We start from the raw sequence: 19,579 nt of genomic DNA, 5'->3' as shown, positions 1-19,579 counted from the left end.
GACTGAGGAACTCGGCAGCCCCAGGTGCCACAGCCACTCGACTTAGTCAGGGCAGGTGCTAGCTAGCCACCAGCCACCAATCGACGGATAGCGTAGACACTTGCTTCAGTTACTGATTGGAGGGTGGAATACCACCAACGCAACTACAGCGCACTCGGCTGCGGTTGGCTGATGCCGCGGGCATTACCAAGGAGAATGACGACATGCTCTGCTCTGGCCACGACACCGGTCCTCGGGTGAACACGTGTGTTGAGCTGTTGTTGTCGTGCGATGCCGCTTGACCAACTCGACCCGATTTGCGCGGCTCCAAAGCTGGCGGCGTTCACCACACACTACCTATGCCGTCCGTTTGTTGCCTTGGCCAGCGGCGCCGCTCAAATGAACCGCAACTTTGACGTAAATTGGAAGAGGTACACAGCCTGCCGAGGCCAAGCCAGAGTGTCCTGGCTGTCCCTGACTAAACCCTTCCGTTCCACTGCTATCCACCCGGGAGGGCTGTGCTGTTGAGGGCCTGTGGCCGAGACGCGTCGTGGTTTTCAGCTCGCGGGAGGCGCCGTTATTGCAGCTGTCGACGATCCATCCACCTTGCCAGATAAAACAGTTAATTGCTATATACTTAGGTTGAGGATGAACGGCGGCCGCATAGCCGTCCCCCATGTCAGTCGTCACAGCCCGGCCGCCCAGACACATACCCTCTAGAAATCTCCGTTTCAACTTCCTAGGTCGAACCTTGCCCATGCTGGTGCGACGCTGCGCAAACTGTATCTGTGCTCAATGGCTTTGTGGTGCATCCTCAAGTCGACGGAAAGCAACGACAGTCCGTACGACACGTGCATCATGTTGACCAACACGCGGCGCAAATCACCACGCCCGTTGCGCAACCCGTAGTCATTACCCGGATACAGCACGCACGTTATTGAGTTTGATTTGAAAGCCTACCCTTGACGTCGGTTCCTCTAAAAATCAGGTTCGCCCGCGACCCGTTCTGATTGCGTTGCATCAACAGTCGCGGCGGTTTTGCTCGATTTGGGAGGGGGGACGGGGGGAGCTGGGAGATTGCACAGATTAGATTGGAGACCCGTTGCCGTTGTTGTTGCCCACTCGAAGCTCTGGGGGTTTGTTCGACGATCTTCGTGCTACATCATGCCAAGGAAAGGAAGAGAAGAAGAAAAAAACCCAGATGGCGCCGGCAGTTACGACAAGAACCGGCGCCAGTCCTCGTCTTCAGGTGAGCAAGGAAGCGGGACGGGGAACGGACGCCCCCCCCTCCCTCGACGGAACCTCACGGCATCGGCATCTTGTAAGTGACGCGGCGACCTACCAGCCTGCAAACACACTACCAAGACAAGGAAGATCCGACCCTCTGTGAGCCAGATTGATACGGGCTATTCGTCGTAGCTGACCGTCGTCTTGGGAACGAGTGCAGAACCCGTCAGATGAGTCTGTGCAGTGTTGGGCAAACGTGCTCTTCGCTCTTCAATGTGTTGTGCACTTTTGACGGATACCCATGCGCTACACAGCAGCTGCACAGCATTTTTAGCAGGGCAGTCTCCTCCGACTTTGTCGGCAACCCGGGCTGCAAGCCATCCATTCTCTTCCCGCCCAACCATAGTGGCCCCACAGCCCCCATCGGGGGTTAGAGGAGGAATTACGTATGGTCGTGGAGCCCACAACACCCTGGTTTTGCTTGGGCAAATGGCCAGTACTCGGACAATATTACACATATGTTATTGCTGCTGGGAAAGCCTGCTCAAGGAGCCCCCAAGAACGCAAAGATGCTTTGGGCGTCTCAGGACTCGGAGGGCCACCCGAGACGAACCGAGTCACTTTACCTTAAACTCGCCATAATACGTGTAGTATGGCTCCAACGGGGAAGAAGCCGACCAGATCGTGGACCCGTTGCTTGCAAAGACCCATCGTTAGCGAGGCAGTGAAAGGCGGCGGGGGCTCCAAAGGCCGGCGCCAGCAGCATTTCACTGGGCCCGCCTCCGAGACGGGTAAGGAAAGGGGAGGGAGGGGGGCTCCCCAGTGTTTGTTTCGTCGGAACCGAAATTCGTCCCATGATCGCCGAGCCTGCCAAGCTGCACCCGTCCTGCCAGCAGGGCGGCGACTTGCCGTGCACTAGGTAGGGGGGATCGGGAGATGGATATCGAGCCCCTCCGTTCGATATCATCCATCTGTCAATGGGCATCTAGCGACGGCCCCGACAGAGAACCATTGCGGCCGGTGTCGAGAACGGCTTTGGCAGCCCTGGGAGTGGTTGTCCCGGCAAGGGCAAACGTGTGTTCCCCAAGGCTGCACATTGCCACGGGATACACCTTGTTAGCTTGGGAAGATGCATGCACAACCGATAATATTCATTTCGTATAAGTGCGGGTATGTGCTCTTGCAGCGTTTCTCGGCGGCGGGCTGTTGCCCTGGGCTCCCCCTCGTCTTAATACCTTACGATATTATGCGTTTTGGGGGGGCCATCCGCTCCTTCTTGTCCACACGTTCGCCCGGGCATGGCTGCAAAGCCCCACGACTCCACGAGCGCCTCCAAGGCATGGGACTTGTCAGGCCCGGGGAGGTGAGCCAGGGTAAGATGGGTCGGTCAAACGCAGGTACCGCGCACTGTACCGCAAGAGTTGCAACGCTCGCACTCACCTCACTCGCAAGGCAATCGTCAACCAGCCGTTCGACGGATTGTTTGGTTCTGCACTTATGCCCCTCGCATGCCGGCTGCAGACAGAATACGAGGCGTGGACCTCTGACGGACCATGGTACGGAACCTTGACGTCTAGGTAACGCCACGCTCCCTCCTTTCCACAACGCCCTCCGAGTCGAGTCCTCCATAAACAATGCATTGTCGGCCCTTCAAAGAGAGGTCACCAACGTGGACAAGCCCGTCACCCCGTCGCACAGCCGGCAAAAGGGTCGCAGCGAGCGCGAAGGTGGTGTAGACGACATGGCGAGACTCGAGAGCTGCATGGCATGATTCCTAGCAGATGTTGCTCCTCCTTCTCCCCGCCAAAGCATTTTGTCTGGACAAAAATAACCTTCTTTTGCGTTTTGGGAATAGTGTTCCTTTTTCTTCCTCGTCCGTGGAGATGGTTGGCTCGTATTCCCTTACGTGCCCGCGAGCTACCCCCTTGGCCCGGGTTCTCCAAAGGCCTCAAGTTAAGTCCCTTTGGGAGGGACCCCGATGAGTCTTGACCGGCCGGTGCAAAAAGTCCACAGGCAGGTTGGAGAATGTTGGTCAAGTGGAGTGTGTCCTTGGCTTCGTAACGCTGCAGAGTCGTTGATGGTTCACTCTCCCAGGCAGGCTGTCAATCGAAGCGGACATTCTGTCTTGTTCCATCGCCCTGGGGAACATTTCCCATGCATGTACCCCTGGGCCTTTCTCGGGCGTTGGGATACCTCGTCATTTCGGGCTGCCGCCATGGTCCCGTAGGCGAAACCAACGGTGCCGATTGACTCTCAGAAACAAAACGTCTACCCACGGACCGGCATAAAAATAAAAATGGAAAAAAAAAGAGAGAGAGAGAGAGAGGCACATACCCTCTCCCTCTGTCCCGTACTGCCATTCAAGCCCTTCCATTTCTAGCCTGTGCCCAAGTGTCTGTCCCTTAGTCAGACCTCCGTCCCGTGCATCATCTCATTTCGTCCCATAGTGCGCGCTGCCAACTCTGATTGCTGGATGCAGGCCCTATTCCGTTGGGGGTCCCATCCAGACCCTCCATCTCACTGCATCTCAGTTGTGCCTGCCCACATCCAGTCGTTTGCTTCTCAGGTTGAAAGCCAATAATAATAACAATGGACATCGACGTAGCGCCGTATGGCTCTACTGTGCAACCATCCAGCGTAAGCCGTCCTTCCCCTCCCCTCCCCTCCCCTGGCAAGCACAGACGCAGGCACCAGAACACCATGCCAATGAGGTTGGGTGGGCACCACCCCTGTCCCTGGCCCATGGTCCCCGTCCCTGGTCCCCCTCCCCGTGATAGTGGACAGTGGAACTGCTCACTGCAACTTTGCAGGCCTCTGGTTGGCCAATGGGGCTCGACGTCCTCCAGCTAGCAGCCACCCGTCCATATCAAGCGAGATTATCGAAATCTTGCCATCTGCGCGAGACTGCATGTGGCCCCCCCCAATCCCCCGGGACGTCGATGTGAAGTGGGCGTCGAAGCGCTCAATCAACGCTGCACTCTTGTTTTCTAGCCGTTTGTTTCTCTCACTTTTTTTTTTTAATTACTTTCCGGCCCCCGATGCTTATTATCATCGAGCCTGCTGCTCACTCCACTCCCAGGTGCCCTTTTCCTCTTTCCTCTCCTCTCCCCCCCTCCTGCCAACGCCGCCATGCCATCGTCCTGACCCATCGGCCATGAGAACTGGCAGATGCAAGGGAGACAAAGGATCTCGCTCACGGACAACGAGAAACGGCCGACACGATTCCACGGCCCCTTTTCGCATCGTTTCGCACCCGCAACCGAAAGAAAGAGTGTTGGGAAGCGTCTGTTGATTTGGAACAAGGGGATTTGCATTCGCGGCCCGCTGCAGGACACCAGCAGACGATGCCATTCATCGACACGGCCATGATAACGCCAAGAATGGAATTCGAATAGATCGACAGCTCCCACCCAAACACCCTGCTCCAGCACCAGTCACTCGTTACCGTGTTCTATCTTTATTTCTGCTCGCCTGGCCTAGAAGCAGCAGCAGCTTGATTCGCCTCCCTCGGAGTTTTTTTTTTGACCAAAATTCCACACCAACCAGACCGGGTAGTAGCTCAGCCTACCGCCCACGCCACTCCATCAACGCGATGACTAAATTACCACGCGGGTCTTCACTCCCTCAGGCCCGCTCATACCACCACAATCATTACCATCTACACAACAAACGCGCCGCCGCACCTGAGAATGCCCGGCACCACCATCGCCAACTCGACGACGCCGAACCCAGCCCCAGTCCCAGCCCCGAGGCCCAATCCAGCACCACTGCGCCGAGAGTCGTCGTCCAGACCGTCTCCGTCATTCAAATAGTCGATGCCTCTGGGGCCCCCATCGAAGTGCAGACTCACTACCCGACACCCGCAACCGTGGATGCCGAAACGACATCCAGCGCCGCCTTTGACTTGTCAATTGCAGCGGTCCCCTCGGCGTCGTCGACCGATGGCTCGTCGTCGTCCGAGTCTGCGAACACAGCGATACTGTCCATTGCTGCGGTGCCGACACCCTCATCTACGGATTCTTCCGCCAGTCAAGTTATTCCCTTGACGTCCGATCTTTCATCTTCACTACCGCTGTCCTCAGCGACACCGTCATATTCAACGTTGAGTGCTACGTCAAACTCAACAATTTGTGCGCTCCCCCATCTCGTTGCTCTCTTCGTAGGATGACGCAGCTGACCAGCATGTAGCATTCCTTACCTCGTCAAATTCTTCTTCAACATCAGTCTTTACCACAACAACTAGTTTATCGACAAGCGTAACGTCCTCAATACTTACATCGCTTTCTTCGACCTCCGATTGGGCTTCGGCATCCGACTCCAGCGAGCTGAGCAGTTCTGCATTTACGACCGCCTCATCGTCGGCCCTTTCTGCAGAGCCGACAGCATCCGCAGATGGAACCGCTGGCGGCGTGGGAGGTGGCGCAGCAGGTCAACCAGCACCCACATCAACACCAACGTCAACATCGGATGGTTCTAGCAGCAACGGCTCGCCTACACCCACGGGAACAGTCGTAGGCAGTGTTGTGGGGAGCATAGCTGGCGTGGCTTTCCTGGTGGTGTTGGTCTTCTTTGCCCTCCGATGGAAAAAGCAATCCGGCGGACGATTCCGGCTCAGCGACCCTAATGCGACTGGCAAACGGGGTATTCTCAACGGCTCTGGCGGCCCCGACGGCAGCAACAGCGGCGGAATGATCCAGCGGTCCTTGTCGTATGGTCCAACAGCCGCGGCCGGCGCAACGGCGGCGGCGGCCGTCAAGCCCCCATCCAGAAGGGCCAGCGAGCCTTCGGAGACGGGCGAGAGAGGCTTCGTCAGAGTCGCCGGCAGGAAACTGCCGTCAGTGCTGCAAGCCGGGGGGGATGGTTACACAGACCCCCGCGAAGGCACCGCAAACGACGACGAGTCGGTCTACTACCGCGATTCCCAAGCCTTTTTCGAGCCCAACGGACAGACGCGCCTCGCGCTTGGTTCGCCTATGAGACCCGTTAGTGGCGTCGTGGTCCTCAAAGAGTCGCCGGCCCGAACGCCAGTGACGGAATCGGCTCCGTTTCCGGATACCAGGTCAACGTTTTTCCCGTTACAGCCCCCGGCACGGGACCCCGTTGGCCGAAGCTTAACGTCGCAGGACGGGTCGCGGGGTTCCCGGGGCTCGGCCTCCAGGTTCACAGAAGACATGTGAACCCCTCTTCTTTCTCTTCCACCTTTACTTGGAGCCAGCCCCGCCGGCTCCAACGTACTTTGACCCACACTGTACATTCTCACCATCATTCGACGATAATTATTAGTATCTATCCGGGGCGGAGGGGTTCTTGTTTCTTCTTTTCTTTTTCGTCAACATTTTCATTTTTTTTTTGCCCCTCTCTCTACGACGGCATATGGGATTGGCGTTGAGTTTGGCACGTCTGATATGAGCCCGCGACCAGCAGGGCGGGAACGAGGCGAATCCCACGTGGGGGATCTGGGATCAGATGTGCGCGTGCCGGCTTTGGACCGCAACAAAACCACGGGTCATACGCAGCGGGAAATTCGGGTCCGGCAAGCGTTGGCTTGCATGTAAATAGCAGATCGCCTTGAGGAGAAGGGAGTTGGGCTGAGCAACCTTCAGCCAAGAAGGAAAGACTCCATCTACCCTTTGCTACGAATTATGTCCTGCCTGGTTCATGCGCAGTATTGTCCTTGACCCTCACCATTTTGTCCCACTGTCCCTCTCCATTTCCTTTTTTTGCATGGGCCCTTATGTGACGAAGCTTGTTACCTTGGCTGGGGGGTTTCTGGTCCTGTTCCTGCATTGCCGGTCACTTTGATGGCCCTTTGCTGCGCCGTGTGATTCCTCCGGTCGGACGGGAGTGATGTTCGCAAGGGGACGATGTAGCAGACGAACCCGGATGGGTAGGGGGGACAAGGGAAAGGGGGGCATGGTTGGGGCGGTGGTGCAAGATTTTTTTTCTGCTCGTGACGCGATGATGCTCAAACCGGCCTTCGGCCCCCGTCACATCGGGCTGCCTCTCGCAAAGCTCGGAAAGGTCGCAACCTGCAACCGGGACCCTGAGTTCGTGGGGGAGGGGAGATGAAAAAAGGAGGAGGAGGGGAGGGGGCGGGTGGTGTGAATGTGACCCAGAGGTTCAGTCGGGGGACGTATATGCCGTTCGTCGAGGGGGTGGGGAAAGAGCCGAGTCGGCCGACCTCGTCCCTCGTCGCGGGAGCCTCATCGTCTCGACCAAGAGGCGGGGCGGGGGTGGGCGCGCGTGTGTGTGGGCGAACGCATTGGCGAGCCACCCGGGTCAAGTTGAGTTTGCGGGTTTGTTGGTTCGGTTTTAAGAAGTGGAAGGGGATGGGGAAGAGGAAGAAGAAGAACAGGAAGAATAGCTGGGGTGGGTAGAGTTGGGGGGGTGGTCTTTCTTGAGACACACTTGAAACGGTGGGATAGGAATGATCGTACACTTCGCCCCCCCATATCCTCTCTTTTCCTTTCGGTTCCTGGTCCGCTTGGACCCTGCGTGACAAATTCCTGCTGCCCTGCTGCTGCCACAGCTACTGCTGCGCTCAGTTGCGTTGTGTTGGGTTTCTTTTGTCTGCTCGTGTGCTGACTGCACTGAGCGAGGTCTCGACCTTTCGTCACCACTGTTTTGTGGAGACATTGTCGTTGGAGCTCATACAGTCGGGCGGGTGTCTCATCTATCAGGCGTTTATCGGTGTGTTTACCGTCCAATCTGCAAACACGGGACGAAACATCCTTTTCTAAATTTGCCGGTGTACATGCAGCACAGCACGCGGTAGATTCTGAAGAAGAAGAAAAGCCCTCCGTCCATCTAGAACAGGGTACTGAAGGTGGCAGTCTCCGCAAACGGCTGAAAGCTAACATGTTGATAATCTGCTGTAAGCGCTTGGGGGGGGGGCCGATAGAACGACTGCATTTGCGATGAACCTGGTTTTGGGCTTTCCAAGCCTGGTCCGTTCCGCCGCCCGTTCCTTTTCCGCGACACTTGTCAGACCTCATCGGACAGTGACACTTGCTGCTTCATAAGGTGCGCAGTCTGTGTGCCTCTCTGTGCTGAAGCTCGTCGGGCCACAGCATGAAAGAGACTGAAGCTCCCAGCGGGAACCGCCTTCGCCCCTTCGGGTGCCAATCACTTTCGACCGCCTCATCTCCACAACTTTTTCTGCGGCACCTTCATCATGGAGGGGCAGCCGTCCGAAGGCCAGATGCACGGCACCGATGGCTTATGCTTCCGTCTAGGGAGGGGTGCCCTGCTTAGATGGATTTCGAGAAGCTTTGCATGTCACGGGCCCTCGGCGCAATAGATCACGGCGGTCGGTGGAACTCTGAGAGCGAACGAGCAAGATGCGGGGCGAGGTCTCGATCAGCCTACATGTGTGAGTTGGCTAGACATCTCGACCTGTAGCTGAGAGGACGATGGAAAACTCGCAACGTCGCTGTTGCCAACCTGTTGTCACGTATGCATGTGCGCGGAACCTCTCTCAAGGGCCGATGTCGACAACCCCTCGTCCGCGGCGGGTTGGGCTGTGGACGGTGGTTGGAGCCAAGGTACCCACACCGGCAGGCTCGGATCGAACAAGCCACACACCCCAGACTGAAAGTTGGCCTCGCCTTGATTCCCGAAAATGCAAAGAGACCTCGCATTTCGATCGACGGGGGAGAGGTGCCAATAAGCTGTTACCATAGCTTCGGCAGGCCAGAGGCGAGGAAAAAGAATGTGATTAAAACTGTTACCGTATGGTGGCGTCAATGCCGCGGAGCCCACGAACTGAAGTGCTTTTTGTAACAGGCTCAGGCCGGCGAGCAGCTATGTGCAAGGTCTGGCACTCATCGAGTTGAATGCACTTACTCGTCGATGCTTGACTGAACCTGCGCTTGTGCCTGGCACATCAAGCAATCCTTGTCCCAAGGTCATCCCGAGCTGCGGTGACGAGTCCGAGCCCCTAAGCGTCGCCCATCAGAGGAATTAGAGGTAACCCTAAGTGCCTGGCCAGATGATGCCAAGGAGCCTCTTTCGTGGGTAGGCAGGCAGGCAGGCAGGCAGGCAGGCCATTCCGCTGTATCTGCTCCATCATGCTGGTCGAAGACAGACACCTTCGTGTCAGGGACGGTTGCGCGCATTCGGAACGCCGCGACGTTTACTCCCATGTATGCAAGTGGGAGATTGCCCAAGGCATTCGTAGATGCACCGCAGAACGCGCCGCACGGATGACGGACGGGGCCTGTCAAGCTGGTGTGGGTGACGTGATTCGTCGCGAAGCACTTCCTGCACATGTTGCCGCGCCAGGGTCGCAGACTGACAGAGAGAATGACCGGGGGTGCTGTAGGGGGGTGAACAAGACTGAGACACAAAAGAGAGAAAGAGAAGGGGGGAAAACCCACCGCGGAACATCAATAGGGTTGTATGGATACGCTTGGAGGTAACCGACCATAGTGGGAGGGGGGGAACGATGAGAAATGGAATCCGAAGGCGGCCACGGCACCAGGCACTTCACAGCCCTCCTCTCTTCTTACGTGATGACTTTCCGTTGTCGTCCGAGTGCCACCCCATGATTCGTGAGACATTGCCAGTCCAGTGGCCAACAATAAGCACTGGTGGACGAATCGGACTTGGGACGAGAAGACAACTCATGGCGTGAGAAGGCTTTCGCTCGTAGCGTGCACTACCGGTACCTATAATGATAAGCACTGCTATCCACCGCCCAGTACTGCTGCCGAAATGGGTCCAATGGTCGGTTGAGCAGCAGCTGAGAGAGTGTGAGAAACAAACCCAAAATAGAAAAGGTAGCTTTTGGCGTGGGAAAACGTGGCAAAGAAGTAGACTCTTGGGCTACATGAATGATGAGATGTGGGTGCAAGGTACCGAGTCTCACAGGTAGGTACTCGGTATTGTGAGGCCCTCCCCATCCCCCCCGTCTCTTGCCATTCAGATCCTTGCCTCTCTTTCGCTCCCTCTGCTCCCTGTGGAGCCCGCCCCTTCCAGTCCTCCGGGCCGGTGCATCCCCATAGCATCCCCCCCCTCATGCTCCCTGCCCACCTCTGGTGGAAAGTGCCCAAGCCCCTCCATGACAGCAACGTCCACAGTGAAGCAGCCCAGAGCAGCGAAACAAGACAAGCTAGCCCCCGTCAGCTACGCCCCGCTGACCAATGCCACTGCAAGAACACTGACGGACGAGTCTGCAACTCTGTAACGCTTCTTGCCCCCCCCAAGCCGTCCACCAGGCCAGGAGGTATCCGTAGCTGGAGGTCATTATGTGACACCTCCATGCTCTTTCGTGTATCGCCTTTTTACACTACTCCCTCCGTCCCATCATTTCCACCCATTCTCTTCCCTCTTTCTTTCCTCCTTTCTCTGAGCTACCTTCCAGGCGTCTGAACGCGATACCCCTTCTCCCGTCGTCCCCGGGTCGATACATCCAACAGCAAACCCCACGCAGCTGCACATCACTAACGATCCCTTACCCTCTGAATTTCGCAGCTCAACGAATACTCCACCAGAGCCTAGACCGGACCGAAAACGAAAGCTCCGGACCCTCGCTCATTGTTGGCCCACGACGGATACTGCCACCAACCTCATACCCTTCTCGCCAACGGGATCCATCCTTCTCGGCGTTAAGGAGTCGACCAAGCCACCGCTTTACCGAGCGAATAGCAGAAGAAGCATCCACCATCTGCCGCTGCGCTAGCTATCCCGCGCTCCCTGCTTGCAAATACCGTGACAGACCGGTTATTTTAGGCCCTTTCGTCTTTTCCTCAACCCCCCAACGTCTTCCTCCGCACTTTGACACCTCTAGTCTGGTCGCGCGCACCTCGGTTTGACCAGTTCCACCACCTCGCCACTTTCCCGCGCCCTCCGGAAGCCTCAGCCTTCTCGCACCGTCCCATTGATACCACGAGTGCGATCCTCGGTGAGGACCGACCAGCTTGTCCGCCATGGACCATATGGGCTTCCAGATGCCCCATTTGGGGGCGCCACCCCCGATGATGAACCAGCCGCCGCAGATCTTCGGAGCTTATACCGCCGACGGCCTTCCCGTTCAGCACATGCCGCCTGATCTCGCCGCCCACATGTTCGGCGACCCCTCGACACTACTCGACGACGCGAACGAGGCGAAGAGGAGGAGAATCGCGAGGGTAAGAGCATCAAGCGGCCTCTCGGCGGCCTCTTCCCCCGTCTAGGACAAGAGAATGCTTACACGGTTTGCGCGCAGGCTTGTGACATGTGCAGGAAGAAGAAAATCAAGTGCGACGGCAAGCTACCCGCCTGCAGCCACTGTATAAACTACAAGACGGATTGCGTCTTCACGCAAGTCGAGAAGAAGCGCAACCCGCCAAAAGGGTAGGCCAAATCCTAGATGTCTACCCCCTCCGCAGCCTTCCGACTAACAGAACTGCAGAGCCAAGTACATTGAAGGGCTCGAGAACCGTCTAGGGCGCATGGAAAACCTTCTTAGACTCTCAGGTTCGTGTTGCCCACAGCACACAGCTCCGGACCAGGCTAATCAGTCGCGTAGGCCTTCTCGGCGAAGACGACGATGCTGACACGGATCTCGGCACTCTCGAGAAGCGGCTCGCTGAGAAACAACAGCAGTCAAGACAGGCTTCCCAAGCTGCGTCCAACCCAACTTCTCCATCCCAAGCAACGTCGGGGCAGAATGAGAATATGTCGACGCCGCATAGTGCCATAACTTCCCCCGAGCCAACCAAGGACGCACAGAAAGAAGCCAAGGACGGAGACAAGCGCAAGGCATCCGTATCTGAAGAGAAGGACAACGAGGAGGTCGAGGCACTCTCCGAGCTCATGTGCTCTCTGGTCACGAACCAAAGCGGCGAGACCCGGTATATCGGTTCTTCCTCCGGCTTTTCCATCTTTTCTCCCAAGGGTATCCAATGGGTCAACGAAAAGACGGGCGACAACTCCTTTCAAGCAATGATTTCCGAGGTATCGATCGACGACCACAAGTGGACTGCCTGGAAGCCCGAGGTTTTCAGCGACCTCTTCCGCCGCCCAGTCTTTCGGCCTTTGCCTCCGAAGGCGGAGGCTCTGTCGCTGCTAAAAGACTTCTTTGAAAACTTCAACTGCATGTTCCCCCTGTTCCACCAACCTACTTTCATGCACTTGGTTGAGCGGCAGTATTCCGACGATCCGTATGAGGGCACAGGCTGGTGGGCGAGTCTGAATTGCGCGTTGGCTTTTGCCCACCGCCTGCGCGTTATGAGCAACCTCGTGCCGCAAGAGGAAGACGAGAAGGCGTGGGGCTACATCAAGAACGCCTTGGGAACTTTTGCCGAGCTTACGATGCGGAATACCGACTTGTTGAGTGTGCAAGCCCTGCTCGGGATGGCGCTGTTCATGCAGGGAACCCCGAACCCCCAGCCCACGTTTCTCCTTGTCGCCACGGCTATTCGTCTCGCCCACACCATTGGCCTGCACAAGCGAGGGACCGGCTTTAACCTCAACCCCATTGAAATCGAGCAGCGGAAGCGAGTTTTCTGGATCGCGTACATGCTGGACAAGGACCTGTGTCTTCGAGCAGGCCGGCCACCAGCGCAGGATGACGACGATATGAATGTGGAACTCCCTGACGCCAATCCTGATGATAACATTGGCAACATTCCACTGGCCGACGGCAAGGGAAAGATGAACTTGTTCAGAGTTATGTGTGAGTTTGCGTGTATCGAGAGCAAGGTTTACTCCCGACTCTATTCGACCAAGGCCACCAAGCAATCGAGCGGCGAACTCCTGAACACCATTGGAGAACTGGACCAGGAGCTTGAGGAGTGGAAGGACAGTCTCCCCATCGACTTCAGACCCGAGCATGAGATCCAAGCGTCGCATACGCCCCTCATCCTGCACGTGGTCATGCTTCATCTGACGTACTACAACTGCCTGACGACAATCCATCGCATGTCAGTTCATCACGGATATTGGACAAGCCGATTGTCCAACTATGCTATCCAGGGACTCAACGCCAAACCCCTGAACCCACGCGTCTTCTCATCTGCAGCACTCTGCACTGCGGCCGCCCGAGCGTCAATATCGCTTTTGAAGTACATGCCGCAAGGTGACTCGGCAAGTGTCTGGTATGTGGAAAATCGGTGCCATCTTTTGCTGGTTTATCTAATTTTGTATCGTTTACAGGCTCATTTTGTATTTCCCGGTATCGGCGTTGATGACGCTGTTTGGCAATATCCTGCAGAATCCCATGGATCCGAGGGCCAAGTCAGATACACGGTTGATGAATCTCGTTGTCAACTTCTTGTCAATGCTAGGTCAAGAGGCCGAGACCGGCGGAGTCCACCGCATGTTGGGTGTATGCTCCGAGTTTGAAAGAATAGCCAAACTCGTCATCGAAAAGGCGGAGAAGGACCAGCAATCTCGCAGAAAACGAAAGAGCGACGCCGCTCCAAAGCCGTCAGCAAGCCCTGCCGCATCGACACACACACCTCGGCCTGCGTCCGTGACAACGCCAACCCCTCATTCCGTCACAGCTGCGTCAAGGTCTTCGACGACGAACGGACAACTTTCTCCTGATTTCAACGGCGAAGCTAACCGCAGGAGGCACGGCTTCAGTCCCATGACGACAACCTCGATGCGAGAGCCATCGCCGGCTCTTCCGTCGGCTGGCTGGCCGCAAGAGTTCAATATCCCGGACCAGTCGAACTACGGCAATTTGACAGAAATGACGGGATTTGGCGACCCCAATAGCGTACGCTCTCCCCCTATGAACATGGGCGCGCCGTTCCAGCAGCCGCTCCTACCCCAGGACCTGTTCGCGCTTCCTATGACGCTGGACTGGGACTGGGCTGAAATGAGTGGCGGCGCATACCCGACTGTGGAGAACGGCAACGTTGGATGATTCCCCAAACGACGCTCTAGAGTGTTTGAGGCGCCGAGACAGATGAGTGGATGAGCAACCGCGCCGGAAAGCAAGCGGCTGGACAGGAATCCTGGTTGCATAATGTGCATATGAGACGAATCACGAACCATGAACGCGTGTACTAGTAATTGGCCTGCTTGAGGCGGGGAGTCGCTCTGTGTACGGCTTCCAAGTATGGGGGGAGACCAGCACACTGCGTCGTGTACTGCCATAGAGTGGCGGAACATAGGTGTAATATTGATCAGAACGCATCGGATAACTGCGTTGTCGTGTTAATAGTACCTGGTGCAGCTAGCTGTGAAGATGGGTTACAGCAACTCAAATGCCAACTCAAGAATAGCCCGCTGCGAACAATGAGCGAGTATCCCGAAGCCCATTCCCCACGTACACACATGAGCTGTAGTGACGGTGTACGTAACCGGAGAGGAGCCTGGAGCATAATAGCACCCATGCGGAAACCCTTCAGACCCTCCCGGCGGCGGACTTCTGGTGGCAGTGGGCACGGTTCAGGTAGAAGTGTCATTCATTATCGGAGTTTGCGGCGGAAAGGGTCTATTCTATCCGAGCCTGGAGAGGCGGCCAGAGTGGACTCGCGCCACTCTGTGGACGGAGTTTAACAGTCACGTGCACCGCTAAAATCTCGGCCTGCGATGGGGCCCGACATGAACTCATCACTATGGGAGCTTTTGCCATCGTACAGTCATCCCGGGAGAGCCTGGCCCAATTACCAAGCACACATCACCAAATTATTCTGCCTCCGTCGTAACTACTGCGGTTGGTGTTCTCAATACCCAGCACAAAGCCATTGACTGTTTTCCTTCTCATCCCCGCCCAACGCCCGTTCACAACCAGCAGGGCGCCCCAATGAGATAATACATCGCTACACGCGGTGAACACTTCTTCTCGGCTCCGGTCGTCCCGCCTCGTCACCTCAGACACATCATACAATGGCAAGGTTTCTACGCCAGTCGGCGCAGCTCGCGCGAGCTGTCAGACTCGCGCAGCAGCCGATCACACGAATGCGATTCCAACCGTCAAGAATAGCACGACTCGGCCCGCAAGCTCCGCTAGCATGCTATCGATCGCGATTCTACTCGACAAACGGCCCGCAGCCCCCGAAGAACGACAATGACCCCAACGAAAAGAAGCCCGAAGAAGAGCAAGACCCGGAGAAGCTTCGCGCGGCCAAGGAGGAGCAAATACGAAAGGAATGGCCCCTGCCCGAGGGGTGGGTGTACCTCAACGAGGAGGAGCTCGGGATGTTGCTGAAGATGGCCGAGAACGACAGGCTGCCGCGGTTCCAGAAAGACTTCTTCATCAAGAGCGTGGAGGAGATGAAGCTTCTGGGAGCCCCCAAGGAAATGCGGGAGCTCCTGGCAACGCTGAAGGAGCGCAAGCTGAAGATGACTGTTACCGACATCGCCAAGATCCTCCGTGTCTCGACACAAGTCGCAAAGAGGTTTTCCGACTACGAAGCGACGGTGTTGATGCGCGAAGAACAGGACCCGAACAAGGAGAAGCAGGACGGCGCGAAGGAATCCGAGCAGGGCAAGCAGAAGGAGGGGCGAAACTCCAACTCCGAGTCTAACGAGGGCGGTTCCGGCGGCGGACTTGGCGGCAAGAGATGGATCTTTGGCATGCTCAGCACCGGCGACCTGATTGTGGCCGCCATCGTGTGGGTGGTGGTTCTGCCCTTCTTCGAATCCATGATCTTTGGTCAGGAGAAGGAGATCACATGGCAAGAGCTGCGGAGGAACTTTTTGGACAAGGGACTCGTCAACAAGCTCGTGGTCATCAAGAACCCCGGCCGTGTTCGCGTCGAGCTGAACCGGGAGGGCGTGCAGTCGGTGTACGGCGGCAACGAGGGTATCAACCCCAACGTGCAGTACTACTTCTCCATCGGTTCGGTGGAGATGTTCGAGAAGCAGCTCGAGGACGCCCAGAACGAACTCGGCATCCCGACGGCGGATCGCATTCCTGTCAGCTACGCCAGCGAGGGCGGCATCATGCCCCTGGTCTACGCCTTTGGTCCCACCCTTCTCCTCGTCGGCCTGCTGTATTACACCACGAAGCAAATGGGTGGACGCGGAGGCAACCAGATGTTTGGGTTTGGCAAGAGCAAGGCTAAGAGGTTCAACCACGAGACGGCGATCAAAGTCAAGTTCAGCGACGTTGCTGGCATGGACGAGGCCAAGACGGAGATCATGGAGTTCGTCAGCTTCCTGAAGACTCCCGAGCGCTTCGAGAGGTTAGGCGCCAAGATCCCCCGCGGTGCCATCCTGGCCGGACCCCCTGGAACCGGTAAGACGCTGCTTGCCAAGGCCACAGCCGGCGAGTCCGGCGTGCCCTTCTTCAGCGTCAGCGGTTCCGAGTTCGTCGAGATGTTTGTCGGTGTCGGTCCCTCCAGAGTACGAGATCTCTTCGCAACGGCTCGCAAGAACGCCCCGTGCATCATCTTCATCGATGAGATCGACGCCATTGGTCGGTCGAGACAGGAGGGTAACCGCATGGGCGGCAACGACGAGCGCGAGGCCACCCTGAACCAGATTCTGACTGAGATGGACGGTTTCAACACACAGGAGCAGGTGGTTGTGCTCGCTGGCACCAACAGAGCCGACATTCTGGACAAGGCTCTGATGCGTCCCGGTCGTTTCGATAGACACATCTTCATCGATCGGCCGACGATGAAGGGCCGCCAGGACATCTTCAAGGTGCACTTGGGCAAGGTCGTTACCAAGGAGGACATGGACCACCTCACGGGCCGTTTGGCTACGCTGACTCCCGGCTTCTCCGGCGCCGACATTGCCAACGCCGTCAACGAAGCTGCTCTTGTCGGTAAGTTCCCCCAAATGCCCCCGAGACTCAACGAGATGCTAACGTTTTGCAAGCTGCCCGAGCCAACGCCGAGTCTGTGGAGATGATTCATTTCGAGCAGGCCATTGAGCGTGTTATTGGAGGCCTTGAGCGCAAGTCTCTTGTCCTCAACCCCGAGGAGAAGCGGACAGTGGCCTACCACGAGGCCGGCCATGCCATCTGTGGCTGGTTCCTCAAGCACGCCGACCCTCTCCTCAAGGTCTCGATTATTCCCCGCGGACAGGGTGCGCTAGGCTACGCCCAGTACCTTCCCGCGGGAGATGCCTACCTCATGACGGTTCAGCAGCTCATGGACCGCATGGCCATGACGCTGGGCGGACGGATATCGGAGGAGTTGCACTTCCCGACTGTGACGACGGGTGCCAGCGACGACTTCCGCAAGGTTACCCACATGGCCCGCAAGATGGTCACCCAATGGGGCATGTCGGAGAAGGTCGGCCCCCTGCACTTTGACGACGACCCGAACACCCTGCAGAAGCCCTTCGCCGAAGCCACGGCGCAGGCCATCGACGCGGAGGTTTCCAGGATCGTGGATGAGGCGTACAAGCAGTGCAAGGAACTGCTGACGGAGAAGAAGCACGAGGTCGGCATCGTGGCGGAGGAGCTCTTGAAGAAGGAGATGCTGACGCGCGACGACCTGGTTCGTCTTCTCGGACCCAGGCCCTTCGGCGACAACCAGGAGTTTGAGAAGTACTTTGGAGGCCAAGGACAGAAGAGCGCGCCGCCGCCGTTCCCCACGGAGGAGGTGGATAGCCCTCCCGAGCAACCCCCCGTGCCCCCTACGCCGACATTCAAGAGCCTGGAAGACGCGTCGAGGAGATGAAGCAGCGGATGAGATGCTGATGCGCGTGGTTCGATGGACTTGCCTCGGGCTGTTCCCTGGGGATGGATTCTCCCTCTACATGAGGCCTCATCACTGGGGGAGGATATCGCCATCATTCCTCACGGGGGCTTGGACCAGCGCGGGCAATGTATTTTTCTAAAAACAATGCTCTCAACTCTGCTTTCGTGGCGGCTGTTTTACTAGTAGATGCATCACCATTGGGGGGGCCCGGAGTAGACGGACTTCATATGTACTTGTAGGATTGTAGATACATCTCTAGCTTGGCTCTTAAAAATACCGAATGCCCTTCAGAGGGAATCAAGCAGACGGGAACATGACGCGAGTTCATTACTGTGAGGGAACTATAGACACGACGTGTGGTATAGAACGACACCATCAACGCTTGGCGTAAGGACGTGGAGGGCGCCGGCCCGCGTGACCTATGGTAGTGTGGCCGACGAAAGTCTAAAGGGGCGGGCACAGAGAAAAGAGCTCGGGAAAGCAACGGACAGATTCTTGGGAGTCGAGACGCGAGGGAGCCCGGGGCGAAAAACCTTGCCGGTCTTGTTTTAGCTGGCCCGGGCGGGAGAACGCCCAAGCCCAGCCATAACCAGATCGTGGCCGTCTGGTGTGTCATTCGTCCCGTCTAACGTCGAGTCCGTCGTGAAATCATGAGGCACTAATCAGTACACACGAAATCAAGAAGAGGGAGGGGGAAATCTCTGGCATCGTTGGGAACCGGATCGCAGTGCACACTCTCTGTAGGCGAGTTCACAGTTGTTACTACTTTGTTGAAGTGCAAGAACTCTCTGCCCGGGCAGAATTTTTGGGGGGCGGCCAGTAATCTCGCCCAATTCCCGGGCTCCAAGACCGGGGTGTCGGGGGTGGTGGTGGTGGGAGAACGTCTCAACGTAATCGGAGACAGTATATGCACGTGGCGATTTACGAGCTGACTCGGGGAGGCGGTGACGGTGGGAGCGGGAGGCGACCGCCGCCCGCGGAGGGGGGAGGAGCCCAGGGGGGGGATATTCGGCCTTCCGTCGTCATGACTTGGCCTTTCTTAGCTGTGCCGTGTATCGCTTTAATCGAGTCCGGGTACGACTGCGACGGGAAATCCATGTTTCTTCTACCGCACATCCTGCTATCATTTCCTCTTCTTCGCCTTCGTTTTGAAGGCGGTTGGTTAGTTGCTTCAGTGAAGATCCAGCCGGGCGGGGCCGGGTCGTCGTCTGACTTGTGAGCCAATCCAGATCAAGCACCTTTTTTGGCTGCAAAATCATCTCCCAGGTTACACTCGCTCTCTTTTTTTCCCTTTTCATTGCCCTGGGTATTTTTTCTCTCTCTCGCTATCTTCGCCATTGGGCCGCGGCGGGTCTGCTCGAGGCAAGTACCTTGCCTTAGCCTTTTCATTTACAGATCTTAAATACAACCACACCAGCCCGCCCACTTGGCGGCCGGGGCCACACTCAGTCGAGGAGACAAAACCCAGGAGCCGGGTATCGATTACTTTATTAGAGGGTGTGTGCTCGCTCTTGTCGACATGACATGACCACACGCTTGCCTATACTTGCATTTTGTTAAACCCCCGTCGGCCTTTTTTTTGGGTTTGTTTTTTTGGGCCTTGCTTTTGTTTGGTCATTATAGACTTTCACTGTGTCCGTTTACACAACATCGCTCCCCGTCATAAGCACTGGGCCTGCTGCGGCCGACCGACATTGTCTGCGTCTACCTGTATAGGTTCTCGCCGACAAGAAACGGCAACTTGCCTAACATCCCCCCCCCCCTTTCCCAAATCAACC

General features: G+C 56.9%; 3 protein-coding genes across 3 annotated transcripts; all 3 read left to right on the top strand.

The window, feature by feature from the left end:
• Positions 1–4,798: 4,798 nt before the first annotated feature.
• Positions 4,799–6,383, top strand: EsH8_III_000767 (uncharacterized protein; the record flags this gene model as incomplete). Its single annotated transcript, XM_083262492.1, has 2 exons — positions 4,799–5,336; positions 5,395–6,383. 2 exons carry the CDS (start codon positions 4,799–4,801, stop codon positions 6,381–6,383), a joined length of 1,527 nt encoding a protein of 508 aa, XP_083122979.1.
• Positions 6,384–11,135: 4,752 nt separating this feature from the next.
• Positions 11,136–14,062, top strand: EsH8_III_000766 (transcription factor domain-containing protein; the record flags this gene model as incomplete). The annotated part of the gene is made up of 5 exons (XM_083262491.1): positions 11,136–11,336; positions 11,414–11,541; positions 11,600–11,664; positions 11,717–13,286; positions 13,345–14,062. 5 exons carry the CDS (start codon positions 11,136–11,138, stop codon positions 14,060–14,062), a joined length of 2,682 nt encoding a protein of 893 aa, XP_083122978.1.
• A 968-nt stretch (positions 14,063–15,030) lies between these two features.
• On the top strand, positions 15,031–17,780 carry EsH8_III_000765 (peptidase family M41-domain-containing protein; the record flags this gene model as incomplete). The annotated part of the gene is made up of 2 exons (XM_083262490.1): positions 15,031–16,918; positions 16,972–17,780. 2 exons carry the CDS (start codon positions 15,031–15,033, stop codon positions 17,778–17,780), a joined length of 2,697 nt encoding a protein of 898 aa, XP_083122977.1.
• Between the last annotated feature and the right edge of the window lie 1,799 nt (positions 17,781–19,579).

The sequence above is a fragment of the Colletotrichum jinshuiense genome, chromosome 3, assembly GCF_051148585.1.
Source record: "Colletotrichum jinshuiense chromosome 3, complete sequence".
Classification (NCBI taxonomy): Eukaryota; Fungi; Ascomycota; class Sordariomycetes; order Glomerellales; family Glomerellaceae; genus Colletotrichum; species Colletotrichum jinshuiense.
Note: the sequence above shows the minus strand (reverse complement) of the source record. Positions and strands in the feature narration are given on the sequence as shown.